The sequence below is a fragment of the Zea mays genome, chromosome 7 (assembly GCF_902167145.1).
Source record: "Zea mays cultivar B73 chromosome 7, Zm-B73-REFERENCE-NAM-5.0, whole genome shotgun sequence".
Lineage (NCBI taxonomy): Eukaryota > Viridiplantae > Streptophyta > Magnoliopsida > Poales > Poaceae > Zea > Zea mays.
Window position 1 is genome coordinate 97876711 of NC_050102.1, and position 18338 is coordinate 97895048.

At 43.2% G+C, this 18338-nt stretch overlaps 1 protein-coding gene across 1 annotated transcript; it reads right to left on the minus strand.

Moving 5' to 3' along the window:
• Window positions 1–455: 455 nt before the first annotated feature.
• LOC100383879 (uncharacterized) lies at window positions 456–17902 on the minus strand. Its single transcript, NM_001176507.1, has 7 exons — window positions 17780–17902; window positions 9070–9368; window positions 8407–8488; window positions 4644–4781; window positions 3761–3939; window positions 3525–3676; window positions 456–1839 (listed from the first exon to the last, which is right to left on the minus strand). The coding sequence occupies exons 2-7, from the start codon at window positions 9303–9305 to the stop codon at window positions 731–733; spliced, it is 1896 nt and encodes a 631-aa protein (NP_001169978.1). The 5' UTR covers window positions 9306–9368; window positions 17780–17902; the 3' UTR covers window positions 456–730.
• Between the last annotated feature and the right edge of the window lie 436 nt (window positions 17903–18338).

Consider the following 18338-nt stretch of genomic DNA (forward strand, 5'->3'; position numbering starts at 1 on the left):
ATTTTATAACTATATTATTATGCAGAAAAATAAAAAACGGGTACCCAAATTCCGGGTAACCGTACTCGACCCGAATATCTAATTTTCACAAAAACAATTTGGCGAGGCGGCGTTCACTCTTTCATTTTATCTTTTTCACAAAAACAATTGTAAAACTTGTTGAATAATTTTAAGAATATTCGGATCATTTGGGACAGTAATAATCCATCCATCGAAACAGGCTGCAATACTAATTCATAATCTATGTTATATAATCTAAAGCAGACCTTAAGTTTGTTAAAAAAACCATTTTCAACAAAAGTTTTTTCCAAATAACTTTTCTACAAAGGTTTTCCTCGACAGCTTTTTTGTACAAAAGTTGTAGTATAATATTGTTGAAAAGTTATAAAAATACTGTTTTTTTAATTTTCTATTGAGATGAGGTGCATGCAACCCTGATGGGATGAAAATCATTTGCTTCACTTTCATGGAACACATATTTAAGGAACGAATGCAACCGTTATCAGAAGCGTGAGCATGTTTTGGTCCATATATTCCAATGTTCGTTTGAACGTAAAAATATTTGCTAGCACGACCTCCCTCGAATTGTAAACTGCAATCAGCCGTAGGGCATATTTCACAGCACAGCAAGGCACCGGCAAAGCCATGCTCACCAACTCCGTGCCAAGTTGTATGCAGTTCACCAGTCTCCAGGAAAACTGTCCAAAATAAAGTGAGCATCATCCAGAACCTACTCTTCGAGCTTAGGCCTTTTACAGTCTGTTCCATCATCCTGCTCAGGCCCCCCTACCAGCTGAGGGAGGTCGTGCTTCAATGTGTGTTCAAGCTGCTGGGACTCGTGCTCAGGAACATCATTTTGCTTATCAAATGGAGGATGTTCTTTGTTGTCCAATGGAAACCCCGTGTCTTCCACAGTTGTTGGTACACTAGGCTCGACATGGTGACCATTCTCCATTACTTGGTCAGTGGTTTGAAGATCCACTGGAGCATGGGACATGTTCTGCCTCTCATCCTGCTTAATCTTCTCATCCTTAATGTCGGACAAGTTCTGCATGTTATCCTGCTCGTCCTTAATATGGGACAAGTTCTGCATATTATCCTGCGTAATCTTCTTGTCCTTAATATGGGACAAGTTCTGCATCTTATCCTGCTTAATCTTCTCATCCTCAATAGCCAATTCAACACCATGTTCAAGCTCTCTCTCAAGTAGATCATCATCATCCATCACGTCTACCTTTGTGGTAATATCACCTTTTGTTTTTCTTCGCTTCTCCAAAGCTGCTTTTACCTTACCCTTGTCAATTTTATTCATTGCATCGATCCTGGAGGTCGACACACCAGGAACTTCGTTGCCACCAAGAATGCCATCTATTCTTTCATTGGGGTTATCATGTGATTGATGTGGTTTTTGTTCTTCCACTGGATTATGAGACTCATGGCTGACCTTGGAATAATGATGTCCAGGTGGGGATTTCTCATGACAAAATCTATCCATACCAGCATCCGATTTACCTCCACTCTTGTTCTTTTCTTTGCTACCGACATGGTTACCATTATCATTTTGAAGCATTTTGTGGCCAGAAACATGCTTGTCTGAATTTGAATGCCCACTGTCATGGTCACCTGGAGCACCTGCCAAGGATGAATGATGCAAATTCGACGGTTTGAATGCCGGATGATATCCATGAGCAGATGGTTCCTTGGAGTTTCCTTCAGATTTTACAGATGAATGTTGATTACGCACACCAGCAGAGCTCCCCTCAGCTTCGCTTCCCTGTGATTGTTGTGCCTGTGGTGTACGGTTCTGAACATACAGCTCCATCATTTGACTGCTAACTTCTGCAATTATGGAGGGCATATATGTTTTCATTATTAGATGCAACTTGAACTAGCAAATGTCAGACCACATTGTTATAATTAAAAATAACTAATAATTAGGATAATGAATAAAATTACCCTGTAGAGTCTAGTCAGCATTAATAAACAATACTCCAACCGTCCCAAAATATAGTTTTTTCTAGCCCTCTTTTTTCCGTTCACATTTGAATGGATGATACTGAATATAGACATACATGCAAACTACATTTATAGGTTGATTAATGAATGTATGTTAAGTCTAAAACGAATTATAGTTTGGGATGGAGGGAGTAATTAGCAAGTAGATACCAGCTTCTAAAAGGATAGAAGCTTGCTGATCTTTAGAAGCTAATAGGTTTCTTAAAGCTGGAAATTGGTACTTGGAACTTGAGTCGCATATTGGTTTCTAGCAAACCAGGTATTCGTACTCTTACAATATTCCCTCCGTCCCAAAATATAGTTCTTTCTAGCCCTCTTTTTTCCCGTCCACATTCAAATGGATGATAATAAATATAGACATACATGCAAACTACATTCATAGGTTGATTAATGAATGTATGTTTAGTCTAAAACGAATTATATTTTGGGACGGAGGGAGTAATTAGCAAGTAGATACCAGCTTCTAAAAGGATAGAAGCTTGCTGATCTTTAGAAACTACTAGGTTTCTGAAAGCTGGAAAGTGGTACTTGGGACTTGAGTCGCTTATTGGTTTCTAGCAAACCAGGTATTCCTACTCTTACACAATGTTTAATGTGACCAATGAGAATTAGAAGAAGCTCCTTGTTTTGTGATAAACTAAAGACAGTAATTAATTGCATGTGAAACAGTACTCTTCCAAAGAAATAGCATACTAGCTCTCTAAGGTCAATATTAATAAAAGAAATGTGTGCACTACCAAATTTCTAAAGATAACTTCAATATATACTAACATAGCAAGATAAAAGTCACAGAGCACCTAGAAATATCCAACTAGGATAAGATCATTTCCAAAGAGGGAAAAGCAAACCCCATATTTTGGGGCGAAATATCAGGATAACATGCAGAAAATTGCCTAATGCAAATCCCTCATTTTATCACCCTTTTTAGGCTAAATTACAATCTATACTTCCAGTTATGCCTATTTTTCTTGTACTATCCTTAAAAATATGTTACTTTCCTCTGCAAAAGGAAAATGATTTGGTCCGAGCATGCTAGCAATAAAATTAAAATGCTAACATGTAAGTTTTGGAAATTAAATTGTATAAGAATTAAGCCATGGAAAAAGTTAAAACCGTAAAAATCCAATGATAATATGGCACGAAATGTGTTTTCATCTTTAGAAATAACTATAACAAAAGATAAATCATGTGCATGTAGGATATAATAAACTAATGCTATGCACAAAGATGGAATCCTACTTTAGCCTCCCTGAATACAGTTTCGATGGAGCTGCAGTATACCAATAACTGCTAGCAGTAACGAAAGAAAACAAAAGGCTACCAAATTTAAGTACCTATGAAGCATATCCATTCCTCCAAAACCAGGAATTTAACAGCAACAAATATCAATTTGACACACCAAACTCATGATAATAATTCAATCAGTAAAGCATGTCGTATGCAGAACATATATACAAAATAAAGCAGAAGGAAATGTTTCATCACAGGCTTTGCAAACAAGGACCAACCTTCAAGCTGCCGTGGTGTGACATCAAAATCCTGCCACCAAACCTTATCACCATCAGATGGAAGCTTCACTTTGAGAAATTTAGCAGCCAAAAAGATAGCACCTGCTGCAATATGATGAGGCTCGAATTGCAGGCAAAGCGAAGTACGCAGTCTGTACAGTGCACAATATTAAGTGTAGTAGATACACAACTGTGAACTGCAATTTCAAACGACAGTAAGGGTAGCACTAGCATACCCATCATTTACAAAATTCCAGGCAACCTGAGGAAGCGAACTTTTACTACCAACATTGAATCTCCTTATTGCTTCAACCAAGGGCTTGTAAGCATGGTCAATATTCAGGTCAAACCCAAGTGTTACAAGTACAATTCGCTCCCCGAGTAAAATAAGTTCTTTTTGTTTATCATATATTTCCTGGAAAATGTAAGATTGAGCATCAGCTGTAATAAGTTATGTAAATGAGAAAACCTTGCTTTTGAATCATATGAACTGGTGCATGAAGAAATAAATTTCCATCTAGATTCAGAGTCAGAAAGAGCAAAAGGAGAACGCTATCATAATGCCCACGACAAAAAGGAGCAATTTTAGAAGTATATATGTATGCATTTTCAGGATTAGATTGTGCAGCTTAGATAGCACTTGCGGATGATTTGAACAACCACAAGCTCGACATACATGGCAGCTATTGGTGACTTTCCTTATTTTGGACGCAAATGTTTTTTAAGCATCATAAACTGTTAAATATTGACATTAGTAGCATGCTCACCTCAAACCCAGGATTAACTAAAGAGTGAATTTGTTGCATAAATAATTATACAGTAATATACTAATCACATCCTAGCAGTGTACGACACAGCGAGTTACAAAGTTAAACATATAGTAGTTCCTAAGCAAAGAGTATTCAACTATATTAGTTCAACAGTAACAATCATGCAGATAAACTAAACCCTAGTAATGTATAACGCAATAAGTTACAAAAGTTAAAGACATGCTAGCTCCCAAATAACGATCGCAGAGTGGAGTTTGAAATTGGAGATGGGAAGGGTAAGCTGCTGGAGATAGGCTAACCATGCAGGATAAACTTCTGGAACAAAATAACAGACAACTTAATTCATTACCTTCTGCTGCTTGATTCTCTGGCCAGCTGTAGAATCCTTCTTATGAATAAGCTCGTAAGATACCAGGATAACATCCTTCAAAGGTCTAGGTGTTTCTTCAACTTTCCCAGCCAAGAACATACAAACTGTGGCAATTATCTGTATGGACATTAGATTCAGAAGTATTGGCACATATTCTATAAAAAACAAATAACACAACAGTATAAGACAATACTTAGTTTGATGGAGTTAAACTATATCTAAGCGTGTGTTTGATCCAAAAGCAAAATAAACCCTGTTCAAGTAGCAAGGGCAGGCAAATGCTAAAGTATCTGGCTTTTGGAGGCAACCTTGCCCGCAGCGGCAAGCTGGAAGTTGCTGCAGACAACATGACCTTGCCATTGCAGTGACACCCAGAAACCAAACAAGAAAAGCTCACTTGCCAAAGAATTACTTGGACAAGCTATATACTACCCAACTAGGTACCCTAGCTAGGCAAGGTGCATGAGATTCAAACAGGCCCTAAATCTCAGTATCAGGGAGTTTACATAACTCTCCTACCTTGGAGCCTTGGAGAAGTAAAACTATAACCAAGTTCCAAGTATCTCACACTCAGAGTTTACATCATAAATGAGGAACACAGTTTCTATGTTACTGTCCTCTTGAGAAAGTGTCCATGAAGCTGATGAGATTGTCCAAAAGACTGCAGTCTTGGGGGCACAAAATGGTGGGTAATGTTGGGACTCAATTGGGCTTGGCTCGCGAGGTGTTGCACAGACTGGAGATTGCCCAGGATATTAGGACCCTGGCTGTAGAAGAGGTTTGGTTGCTGCGAAAACTGAAACAACATTGTCTTGTCCTAACTTCTTTACAAAGGACAATCGCCCGATTAAGGTCTCGGATCCAATATTTGAAGGAAGGGGATGCAAATACAAGATTTTTCCATATGCAGGCTTGCTTTAGAAAAAAGGGAAACTTTATTTCTCATTTGGAGGATGAGGGCAGGACTGTGACTAACCATGACCAGATGCAGGAGCTGTTGGATAGTTTCTTTTCAGATCTTTTGGGGACTGAAATCCAGAGACCTTTCACTCTTAATTTGCTAAATTGCCACAGAAATCCAGTTGACCTAAGCGATTTAGAATCTCCTTTCTCCGAAAGGGAGGTTCAGGATACGATTGCAAGCCTTCCCAATGATAAAGCACCTGGCCCTGATGGTTTCACGGGAAGGTTTTACAAATCTGCTTGGCACATCATTAAGACAGATATTATGGCTGCGCTGAACTATCTTCGTTTTGGAAATGCTCACAGTTTGGGGCTGCTGAATTCAGCATATCTTGTGCTTATCCCCAAAAAAAACGGATGCCTTGTCAGCCAGGGATTTCCGGCCTATTAGCCTAACTTACAGCTTCGCTAAATTGGTTACTAAGTTGCTAGCTAATAGGCTCGGCCCCCACCCCCACCTTCAGAAGTTGGTGGCTGCTAACCAAAGTGCTTTTGTGAAAGGAAGATCAATTCATGATAATTACATGATGGTGCAACACTCTATTAAATCTCTTCACAAAAAAAGAGTCTCAAGTTTATTTTTAAAATTGGACATCTCCAAGGCTTTTGACTCCGTTTCTTGGGCTTTTCTCATTGAGGTGCTTTCTCACCTTGGATTTGGAAATATTTGGCGAAATTTGATTTCGAATCTGTTGGCTTCATCTTCCACTCAGGTGCTGCTAAATGGGTCTCCTGGTCTTCCTATTAGGCATCGGAGAGGGCTTCGCCAAGGTGATCCCCTTTCCCCCATGCTATTTGTGCTAATCATGGATGTCCTTAGCAGTATGTTTCTGCTAGCCGAAGATAGGGGGTTGCTCCATAACCTTCAGGAAGGGAATGTCCGAAACAGAATTTCTATTTATGCCGACGATGTGGTTCTGTTTGTTAAACCTATAGTGGAAGATCTGAACTGTGTTAAGGTAATATTGGACTGCTTTGGTTCAGCGTCTGGACTGGTGTGTAATATGAACAAGAGCTGCGCCATCCCAATTAAATGTAGCGACCAAGCTGTGCAGCAGGGATGCAACCTTCTTCTTTGCAGCTCGGCGTCCTTCCCTTGTACTTATTTGGGTCTCCCAATATCAGATAGAAAGCTCACAAAGGCAGATCTTATGGACTGGGTTGAGAAGATAGCAGATAGACTCCCAATTGGAAGGCTCGGCTACTTAATCTCGCTGGCAGGACGAAGTTGGTGCGTTTTGTTCTCTCTGTCATCCCTATTTATCTTCTCATTGCCATGAGTATTCCCAAGTGGGTGATCAAATCGATTGATAAGATTCGCAGAGGGTTCTTATGGAGAGGCAGAAAGGACGTGAATGGAGGTAACTGTTTAGTCTCTTGGGATGTCGTTACAAGGCCGCTTTTATTTGGTGGGCTTGGGGTCCCAAATTTCTATTATCAGAGCTAGGCACTGCAAGCTAAATGGCTGTGGCGGGAGAAAACAGATTCAAACAAGCCCTGGCATGGGCTTAAGCTGCCTGTGCCATTGCAGGTCAGGAAGTTCTTTCATGCTTCGGTTATTACTGCGGTGGGCAATGGAAACAGAACTTTATTTTGGACTGACAGATGGATAAATGGCGGCTGCATCAATGATTTTGCTCCTGATGTCGTTTCCAAGGTTGATAAACTTATTGTCTCCACTAGAACAGTGGCCCAGGCTCTTGGAGGACAGCAATGGATCAGTGACATCTTGACACCTCTTTCCTGGACGGGGATCCGACAATTTTTGCTGATTTGGGATGCTGTAAGCAATATTGCGTTAACACAGGAGGCGGATATTCACACCTGGCTGCATACTTCCTCTGGACAGTTTTCTTCTAGGTCTTGTTACAGGGCTTTTTTTATGAGAGCTATTACTTTTGAACCTTGGAAGAGGCTTTGGAAATCTTGGGCTCCCCCAAAGTGCAAGTATTTCTTGTGGCTGGCTCTTCGGAATAAATGTTGGACTTCAGATAGATTGGAGAAGAGAGGTCTGGACCACCCAGTGTCTTGCCTACTCTGCGATCAATCGCAGGAAACCATACAACATATTTTGTGTACTTGTGTCTTTGCAAGACAGTTCTGGCATTCCATTCTGTTCGTGTTGGATGTAGGTAATCTCTCTCCATCAAGAGATGAGACCTCCTTTGTTGATTGGTGGTGGTGGCGAAAAACAAGTAAGAAGATTCATAAAAGCAAGAGAAAGGGCATGAACAGCATCATCATTTTGGGGGCCTGGTGTTTATGGATCCACCGCAACAAAGTTGTCTTTAATGGGGAGACCCCTTCGCTAAGCTCTATCAGATGTGTCTTTCTTGATGAGATTGGGTGTTGGATTACGGCTGGAGCCAAGCATCTTCAGAGCTTTGGCTTAGAGCTTGCGCGTAACCTTCACAGGGTCTAGGGAGTGGTGTGAGTTTTTTGTTTTGTTTAAGCCTGCTTAGGGCTTTGTACCTTGGTCCATTTTGGACCTTTTTTCTTCTCTAATTAAAATGATGCGCAGTTCTCCTGCGCTTTCGAAAAAAAATACAAAGAATGTGAAAATTGAGCTTTCAGTCTCTTATCAGGCACTAATATCCTGTAGAGTCAAGCATACAATTGAAAAAGCAAATCATTTATTTAAACCCAACTTAGTAGCAAAATGAAATTATATCAATCTAAAATTTTCTAAAGTGATACGATTACGAACCTATAAGCCGAAGGAAAACTTCAGACAATCATTGAAAAACAAAACTAGCTATAGGCATCGAACGCAACTTACTCGTCTATCATTCTTTGCATGGGATTGACGAAGGAAAAAACGGTGACAGAATACCGTAGCTGTAGCAATCGTCACTTGGGGCCTAAAAACAGCGAACCAATGACTATGAGAAAAGGATGAGCTAAAAGACTTCCAACATATTTGATGACAATGCAGTCCATTTAAAACATAAAAAAGTTCCAAGGTTTCATATGAGCAATGCAATTTGCATCAAGATTATGACCACTGAAAAAAATGGCATGCTTTAGGATGCAACAACCAAGGTCAACCACGCCCACAAAAAAAACAGCAGCAAAACCTCAACCTATTTTCAAAGGCAGGACTGTCGAGTACGCCAAATTTAAATTATACAATATAATAGCTATACAAATTTCTCAGTTCTCAATGATAGCATGAACATATTAGTCAAAACCAGAGTCATAAAGTGGGAACAAAATAAATATCTTGCTCCTAGGAAAAACTGTAGACATGTGCATCATCACATGATAATTTCTATAAAAAATGACTACATGACATTAACAAACATAAGCTGATGCACAAACATATTTTGGAAAACTTTAGCGCCTGGATATTAAAGTAGCACTTCATTTTAAATATCATTCCTAGAATTTAAAAAGTGAAATGCAAGATAGCCAACAAGTAGATCAATGTCTCCAATCTTACACTTTAAGCTTCATGCCCAAATCTTGTAGAAAACTGCAATACGACTTTCGAAGGCTACACTCTTTCTTCAAATCAATGTCATCCCTCCTGGATGGAGAATGTTCTTCTATTTCCTTTCTACTGAAATACCATGATGGCCCAAGTTTCCTAGCTTCCTCACGCCGACCCTGGGTGAATCCATTAGGGCTATTGTCCACAGCTCCATGATGTGATGAATCACTTGGCACCATAGCCATGTAGAATCAGATATATTCAGCACAATAGAAGAAGAATTTACTTCTTGAATGCCTGATCGGTATCTGAATAGAGACATACACCCAGTGTTACCACAGTTATCATGAAATAAAAGGAACGGTATGGCACAATGCAGCTTCAGAGTAAGGTATGAACTATGGAGTGGCATGTGCGTTCAAACAGTCAAGGCAAATTACAAATTACAACATTAATTATAAAAAGGGAAATAGTAGAATCGCATCGCATGCCTGTCATAACATTCTAGAAGGCCCAATAATACACGACCATGCCCAAACACTCACTCCATTTCAAATTATATTCCTTTAGCTTTGTCCTAAGTTAAATTTCTCTAACTTTGACCAAGTTTTTAGGAAAAATATATTAGTTCTTCCGTTCCATAATAACTGATGTTCTAGGATTCAAAGTTGTCCCATAAGGCCATAATAACCGATTTTATATGATTAACAACCTAAAAAGGGATATAACAGAGGCATGAATACACCAAATAAGATATATCTGTCAAACAGGGGGCACATTTGTCTTTGCCCACCCCCACTAAATTGTCAGAAATTTTCTAAAACAACAATTATTATGGGGACAGAGGGAGTCACCTCTGTAATATCAAATAAGTGTGCTATCAAAGAATATTTCATGGTGGATTTAATAGAACTAATTTGATGTCATATTATATAGATATCGGTACCCTTTTCTATAAACATCGTCAAAACTAAAAGAAGTTTGACTTACGAAGAAGCTAGAGTCAACTATAAGGCTTTGTTTGGCAATTATCAGATTGAAGGGAGTTGAAGTGGATTGGGAGGATGGGGATGATTTTGACTTATTGTGGATTTAAACCCACTTCAACCCCTTCCAAATCCACTCCAATCTAACAAATACCAAAGAAGGCTTAATTTGAAACAAAGGGAGTAAATTAAACAACTGGTGACGATACATCTTTTTTTCGAACAACGCAAGAGAGCTGCTTATCATTTCATTAAGAGAAATGAAAGTACAAACAAACCTGAGAGGCAAAAGAAGCCCCTTAGGGAACAACCCGAGTACCCAACACAAATATTACATTTTAAACACACAAAAACACAACCTCCTGTCTAACAGGGCAAAAGTTAGGACTCGACAGGGGCCTGTTGCAGGAGGCCCTGGAGTCCACTGGCCCCAGCCAAACACCACATCTGCCCCTCTATACAAATAGATTGGATTGACAGTTTTCCCAGCTGGTCTGATTCCTTGGAAAACACAGGCATTTCTATGTTTCCAAAGCTCCCATACGCCTTGGGCGCCAATTCACCCAAGGTTTTGCTTTCTAACCACCTGTCAGACCAGAATTTGGTGGAAACACCATTCCCCACTCTAGTTGTGACAGCCATGTTGAACAAGGCACATGCCTTTTTAGGAACCTGAATTGGCAAACCATCCAAGGCCTCGCCTGTCTTTTGCAACCAAAGCCAACGTATACGCAGGGCATAGCCCATTCTTTCTAAATTATGAACACCCAGCCCACCAAAGCAAAGGGGCCATTGCACCTGCTCCCAAGACACCAAACAGTTTCCACCATCAGCCTTCTCTTGTCCTTTCCAAAGAAATCCTCTCCTTCTCTTATCAATTGCTTTGATGACCCATATAGGCAAGTCCCAAGCAATCATCATGTGGACAGGGACTGCAGTGAGCACAGATTTTACTAGCACCAATCTTCCAGTCCTATTCAAGAGAGGAGCCTTCCACCCAGGGAGTTTATCTGCAACCTTATCAATCAAAGGCAGATAATCTGTCTTGGAGAGCTTATGGATTGAAAGAGGCAGTCCCAAGTAGGTACAAGGGAAATTTTGGACAGCACATGAAAGGATCTCATAAGTCAGGGCAATGTCATCATTGGAGCACTGAATACGAGTTGCAGAGCTCTTAATCAGATTTGTCCGAAGTCCAGAGATATGTCCAAAACAGTGTAACAGGTCCTGATTACACAGAGATCCCCATTAAGAGGTCTTACAAACAAGACACATCATCTGCATAAAAAGAAATCATGTTCATATTTTGATGTCCAGCAATAGGTTGTAAAAAATTCTCCACACTAGCCTTGCAGATTAGAGAGTTGAGGACACCCATGACTAATGTGAAGAGCATAGGAGAGAGGGGATTCCTTGCCTGAGACCACGTTGGTGATGGATAGGGAAACCAGGCTGTCCATTAACCAAGACTTGTGTGGTTGACGTTGAGAGCAAAAGGCTAATAAGATCACACCATTTTGGACCAAAACCAACATGTCTCAAAACCTCCAGCAGGAAGGGCCAAGATACAGAGTCAAAAGCTTTAGAAATATCAAGCTTCAGTAGGATATGAGGCTCCTTACTCTTATGTAGACCCATGGCCAAACGTTGTACCAACATAAAGTTGTCATGAATGCTGCGTCCTCTAACAAAAGCGGATTGGTTATTTGAGACCAAATCTGACAGAAAAGGTGCAAGCCTGTTGGCTAATAGTTTGGTCACCAACTTGGCAAAACTATGTATGAGACTAAGGGTCTGTTTGGTTGGGTTGTGGCTGTGAAAAAAGCTGTTGTGGGCTGTGAGCTGTGAGAAAAGCTGATGTGGGCTGTGACCTGTTAAAAAGCTAAAAAGTGTTTAGTGGAAACCACTAAAAGTCGCTAAAAGTTTTTCCATATATATTTTCACAGTTCCATCCAAAAGCCGTTAAAAGCAGGTCCAGATGTGCTTTCAGTTTTGCACTGCAAGAAAGTCGGCTTTTAGAAAAAGCTGCTTCCTAGATCCAGCCCTTTGGTTTGGCTTTTGGCTTTTAGGGGGTAAAATCCAAAGCCAAAAGCCAAACCAAACACACCCTAATTGGCCGATAATCTTTCACCAATAGAGCATCAACCTTTTTAGGCAATAGTGTGATGAAGGCCGTGTTTAACAACCGAAATTTGAAGACATGCCCCCTGTGAATTGCATTTAAAGCCGAGAGAACATCTTCTTTTATAATATCCCAACAAGATCTATAAAACCTCCCAGTAAAGCCATCTGGCCCGGGTGCCTTGTCAAGAGGCATGTCCTTGATAGTTGCCCAAGCTTCTTCTAGAGAGAAAGGTTCTTCAAGATGACATAGATCCAGATGTGAAGAATGGAAGGCTGATAGGTCAAAAGTATAATCTCTTACATCAGCAGTACCCAGGACACAATCAAAATATTCAGATACTGCCTCCATCTTTTTTTCTTGATCAACAATGATATGGTCTTCCACCACAAATTTTGCAATGAAAATTCTTTTTTTTTTGGTACCTAGCATGCTGATGAAAGAAACCAGTATTAGCATCCCCCTCTTTCAAGTATTTTACCCTGGATCTCATTCTCGCAATAGTACGCTCCAAAGATGCCAACCCCAGGCAGTGAAGCTTCAACTTCCTTCTCAACCATTCTTCTCCATCTGACAGGTTCCGAGAATCTCTGGCAATTTCGAGGCGATGCAATATTTCCTTAGCAACAACCAGCTGAAATTTGACATTTCCCACCTTCCTTTGACTCCATTTCTGCAGCCCCTTACTAAGCCTTTGGAGTTTTAGAAAGAGCCTCTCAACTGCACAAGAAGCTACTGGTGCCTACCAATTCTGCTGTACAGCATTGTAAAAACCAGCTAATTTAGGCCAGAAGCATTCAAAATGGAAGCGATGTTCCCCCTAGTGCACACCTTCAGCCCAAGAATCAAAGGACAGTGATCAGAAACCCCAGCCGCCGTACTCTAGAAAGCTGCATCTGGGAATATCTCCTCCCATTCCATGCAACAAAAAGCTCTATCAAGACGGACCAAAGTTGGATTCTCCCTTTCATTGGACCAGGTGTACTTACGGCCTAGCAGCAGGATTTCTTTGAGCTCAGAATCACCCAAAAATCTTCGGAAGCGCCCCATCAAAGAAAGATTCAGATTGGTGTTATTCTTATCTTCAGCTTCATAAATCAAATTAAAGTCCCCAGTCCCCAGCCACCAGCCAAGGGCCTGCGCAAAGGGCTCTTAAGTCCCTGAGTTCCTGAAGAAACATTTTTTTTCTTCTTCATCTTGAGGGCCATATACCCCAGAAAACCACCAATTCCTTCCCTCTTCTTCCACCAGCTGAACTGAAACAGAGTAAGCAACTAAGCATCAACTCTAGAAGCCAAAACCTGAACTGAGGCACTTTTCCAAGCTATCAAAACACCACCACGGGTTCCAACAGCTGGTAGCGCCACAAATTTATCAAAATCTGATCCGAAGACTGTACATAACATAAATCTATTCAGGTTTTCTAGCTTGGTATCTTGAAGACAAACAACATTCTCTCCAGAGGAGATAATAACCTCTCTAACAGAATCTCTCCGAGCTTTACCGTTGAGCCCACAGACATTCCAAAAAAGTATTGAAGATGGATTCATGGGATCAGTGCAAAATAACGACCAAAAGCATAGGACACATCAAATGCATTCCAGCAGGTCTGCACAGCGCATCTCCTCGCCTTATCCAACAGTCCATCCAAATATGGCTTCCTATAGGCGTCCTGAATTTTCGTAGTAATCTGTTCATTCAAGATAGGAAAACCCAGGAGTAGCAACATCCACTTCTTCCTGAGACTTGTGCCGATGCCTTGTCCTGGTGTAAACTCGCAGGGGAACATTACCAACAGCACCAGATGCCGGGCAAGGTGTTGAAGATGGCGGTAGAGGAAGATCAGCCAAGAGCTCCTCTGCAGATTCATCCGCAGTCAGCAAGGGGAATGGGCTTGAATCAGCCTCCAGGTCCAGGAGAGCCAGAGCTGGCTCATCAACTGGCCGAGACGACTCAAGAGCCGCACCATCTGACCATCGTCCAATCCGCAGTCCAAAGCTTTGGAGAGCGAGAAATCCATTGGCGTTAACAGGGAGGGAACAGCACCACCCAGTTCTGGAAGGGGAGCAGCAGCCTTCAACTGTATTGATTGAATGATCCCCCAGCAACGTTTCAGAGTATAATTCCTCCTCTTCCAGGGCCTGAGCAGTAGTCGCCGAAATCACCCGGGTGGGGGAGCCAGCATCCAGCGCCGCATGGAGGGGTGCAGCAGTATCTGCCTGCTGGGGAGAAACCGTCCCCGGCGCCGCATGGGGGAACAATTCAACCACCGGAGCCGCCCGGTGGAGAGCATCCGCCACCTGAGCCACTAGGGGGAAATCATCTGCCACCTGAGCCTCCTGGGGGAGGGAATCCCGCCATCAGAGTCGAGTCCGCTGCGAGCATTGCCTCGGGAGCATGGGCAGCCGCCGGTGCCGCCTCGGGACCATGGGCAGCCGCCACAATCGTCTGGGCATTGTGCACTTCCAACAAAATCTCCCTGGGAGGTTGAGCAGCCTCCAAAGCCTTCTTGGGACCTAGCGCCGCCGCCTGAGCTGTTAGGAAAGAAGAATTCCGGTCCACCTTCAGTAGAGACGCGCTCGCTGTCATCCCCGAAGGGTCCGCGTCGTTAATGTCGCGCTGAAAAGCTTCGCCTGCGAGTGAAACTTCCCACGGGAAAGCAGGAGGAGGTAGGGGGACTTCTGGGATGCCGTACACGTGCCACCAGATGATGTGTGGCCCTGCGGGCCTAGCCTTGAATGCACCAAGGCACAAGAGCCGCCGCCCACGGGTCCCGAACCGTCCCGTGTCGCTGGCAGAGGATCGCCACCCCCCTGATTCGGTCGCCGCCGCCAATGTCTCTGGCGTCGACCGCCACCGGCCGAAGGCGGAGAGGGACCTCCGCCGTCAACGATAGGGGCAGGACCACCGACAGACTGATCGGGTAGGAGATGCACCGCAACTGTTGTCCTTCCACTGCCCCTCGAGGTTCCTCGATGGTGAGATCCATGGCCGGCGGGATGAGCTCAGGCCGACTGCACCATGCCCGCACATGGAAAACATCCTGATGAGACTCCACGGCAAAAACTGGTTCATCAAGTAAACAAAACTCGTCCAAGAGCAGCGCAGCGGTTTCCAAACTCCAGGCATGTGCCGGGACCCCCATGAGCTCGGCATCCACCGCATGCAGCAGCACAACGCCCGTCGATTTGAAGAAGCGCGTCCATCGAGCAACATGGAGACGGAGCGAGGGAGTGATGAGAGGCTGCCCTCCATTGTATACCCTTGTCGCAATAGCCTCGTCATGGAGACCCAGAATGAACTCTGCTTCAAAGACACGATGAATTGTCATCGAATCAATGGCGACCTCAAACCTCTGAGAGATGACAGCCAAAACATTTCCTTCAGCAACACCCACAGGATCTCCAATGATTGTCATGAAGAGGCCATTCCTCATGTTGTCTTCCCTGCCTTCAAGGCTAGCAGACTGAGCAAGCAAAGGTTGAGGCCTAGATGTAACCTCAGGATGCCTACCCTCATAATCGCTAGAGGTAGGCTTCGATTCCCCTTCCACAATTGTTGGAGCCGGACTGCTGCCACCAGTGACATTTGAGCATCTCCTCCGAACCTGGCCTCGACGACGCGATCGACCAACTTCAGTTCCAGCTCCGCCACCAAGCATAGCTTCCTCAGCACACACACCAACGACAGGGGAAGGGGAACCAATCAACCCAGCAGCAGTAGAAGGCGCGGACGTGCAGGATACCGGCCTCCACTCCATCCTCCTCATAGGTACAGGTCGGCCCGAACAAACAGCAGCACAGTGCCCCGCTGCAAGGCATCTAAAGCAATGGACGCTCTGACGGCAAGAAGCAACGCGGTGGGAACTAGAGAAACAGTTGAAACACTTCCCCTTCAAGTCATCCGGGAGTTGACGTCGATGGCGCAGCGTGGGGTAGAGCCTATTTCTTCGAGTCCTAATGCTCTCCACAATCTGCCAACCTTCCTCAACATCCAGGGGCGGAGGGCTGGCGGCGGCGACCTTCAAGTGAAGAAGCAACTCCCGAAAGGACGCCGGAGCGAAGCTACGAGCAGGCGTCCCACCGGAGGAGGGACTCAAATCACCCCAGAGTTGCGCCTTGGACCTTCCAATTGGCACCACACGTGGGGAAAACAGGGGGGCTGGCACCTCCGAGGGTGGGGTGGTTGCACGAGAAGAATGCACAAACCGCAGGGTGGCCGCCAGCACCGGAGTGGTCACCGGCGTGAGGCTGTGGAGGTAGGAGGAGGCGCCAGCGGGAGAGGGAGAGGTTGGAGGGGGAGGTAGGGAGACGAGGGTCGAAGATGTCATTCTCTCTGACTACTTTGTTATGTCACAACACCGTAATGATACATCTGGTAGTATATGCTACTCAAAATTGCAGAACAAATGGATATAGCGTAAGACAATCCTACTATATTCATTAATAAGAAAGCATCTCACTATTAATAATTAATCTGAGCCGGTTAAAATGTCATCATAATCCTGAACCCAGGCCAGATCAACCATACAAAATAATCCATCCCCCTTTTATTTTCAGCTTTACATTACCACCTCCCAGACCCAAGATTGCTATCAACTGCCTATGTAGCAGAGCAAGACTCAAGCATGCTGGCATGCTGCAAATCCATGACATTAACTCAAGTCAATTATCCTACTAGCCAACAAGACGGGACCAACAGCCACCGATACATGGACAGAAACACGATCCTTGGAGGTCCTAACAAGTAATAGCCTACAAAGTACAAACCACTATGCAGCCCAATCCCAATTCAAACACTTGTCTGTTCCTTCATACAGCCAATTCCTTAGGTGGTAATCAGTTATTGGAACCCACATCAGAAGACTGCGATTTGAATCCAAAGCACTATGTAAAACTGTGATTTAACTGGGCCAGACAGGTATCTATCAGCCAGGGTTGCTACTGACTACCAGCTCGGCAGAGGACTCGCAAACATCTAGCAAACTCATGACCCAAACTCAAACTGGTTGCCCTACAGGTAGGGGTGGTAATGAGCTCTAAATTTTACACTATAAAATTTAAGGATCGGATCTAATTAAGATCAGACTCTATTTCTATTCACTTTTGAACTAAAATTAAGGGGGTGTTTGGTTTATAGAGACTAACGTTTAATCCCTCGATTTTATTCTATTTTAGTTCCTAAATTGTCAAATACGGTTTAGTTTCTGTATTTGACAATTTAGAGACTAAAATAGAATAAAATGGAGGGACTAAACATTAGTCCTAGAAACCAAACACCCCCTAATTAAGGGCTCAAACAAATTGTGAAGAAACATTTGGATCGCAATCTATTAACACCCCTACCTACAGGTCAGCAGGAGAGGACCAACAGCCACCTGGACAGAACAGCACTTGCAACAGGGGCGGACCAGTAGAACCAGAGGATATGGGTGTACACATGCACACCCGATAATTTTAGCAGAAAAGATCGAAGAAGGTAGGCATAATACACGAATACACTAGTAATTGGATCAGATCCGAATACAAATAGCCAAATAGCTCAAGGCCTCAAGTTAGGGTTCGGGTGCTCATTTTCGCACAGCAGGAAGGGATACAAGGGGTGGGCATACCTGTTGGGTGCTTGTCTCCAGAGAATGGAATGGCGAAGACCTGGCGTAGGGCGCCGGCGACGTCCAGTAGTCGCCACGGCGTAGGGCGGCGGCGCGGTGTCCAGCGTCGCCACGAGATAGGGGGGATGGAGAGGGAAAGCGAGCGAACGCCTGGTAAACGGGGGGAAATACAGGCTGAAATTTGCCTGGGCCGGTGGGCCTCCAGAAGGCTATCCTGTCGTGGCCGGTACGGGTAAAACATGATTTATTTTTATATTTTCTCGATTTTGCAAAAAAAGTATGATAAGAATTTTATCACCAATATGATCAAAATTTGAAGGGAAAATTACATGCAAAACGATGGAGATTTTCTACAGGACATGAAAATAATCGACTTATATTCACAACTTACCGGAAAACATTGTCACCATTAATTTATTTTATTTTATACCGATGTTAGTGTTTCGAACTACCACCAACGAGTAAATTTGTATATGTGTTCTGTATTCGGATGGTGTGGCCAGCGGGCACAATATTTATACTGGTTCAGATAGAATGTCCCTACTTTCAGTCTTCGGTA

Coding starts and splice junctions, on each gene's coding strand:
- LOC100383879 (NM_001176507.1), bottom strand. CDS start 9,305: ATGGCTATGGTGCCAAGTGATTCATCACATCATGGAGCTGTGGACAAT. Junction 8,489..9,069: donor TTGGGCATGAAGCTTAAAGT/GTAAGATTGGAG, acceptor CGCTGTTTTTAG/GCCCCAAGTGACGATTGCTA. Junction 4,782..8,406: donor ATGCAAAGAATGATAGACGA/GTAAGTTGCGTT, acceptor ATGTCCATACAG/ATAATTGCCACAGTTTGTAT.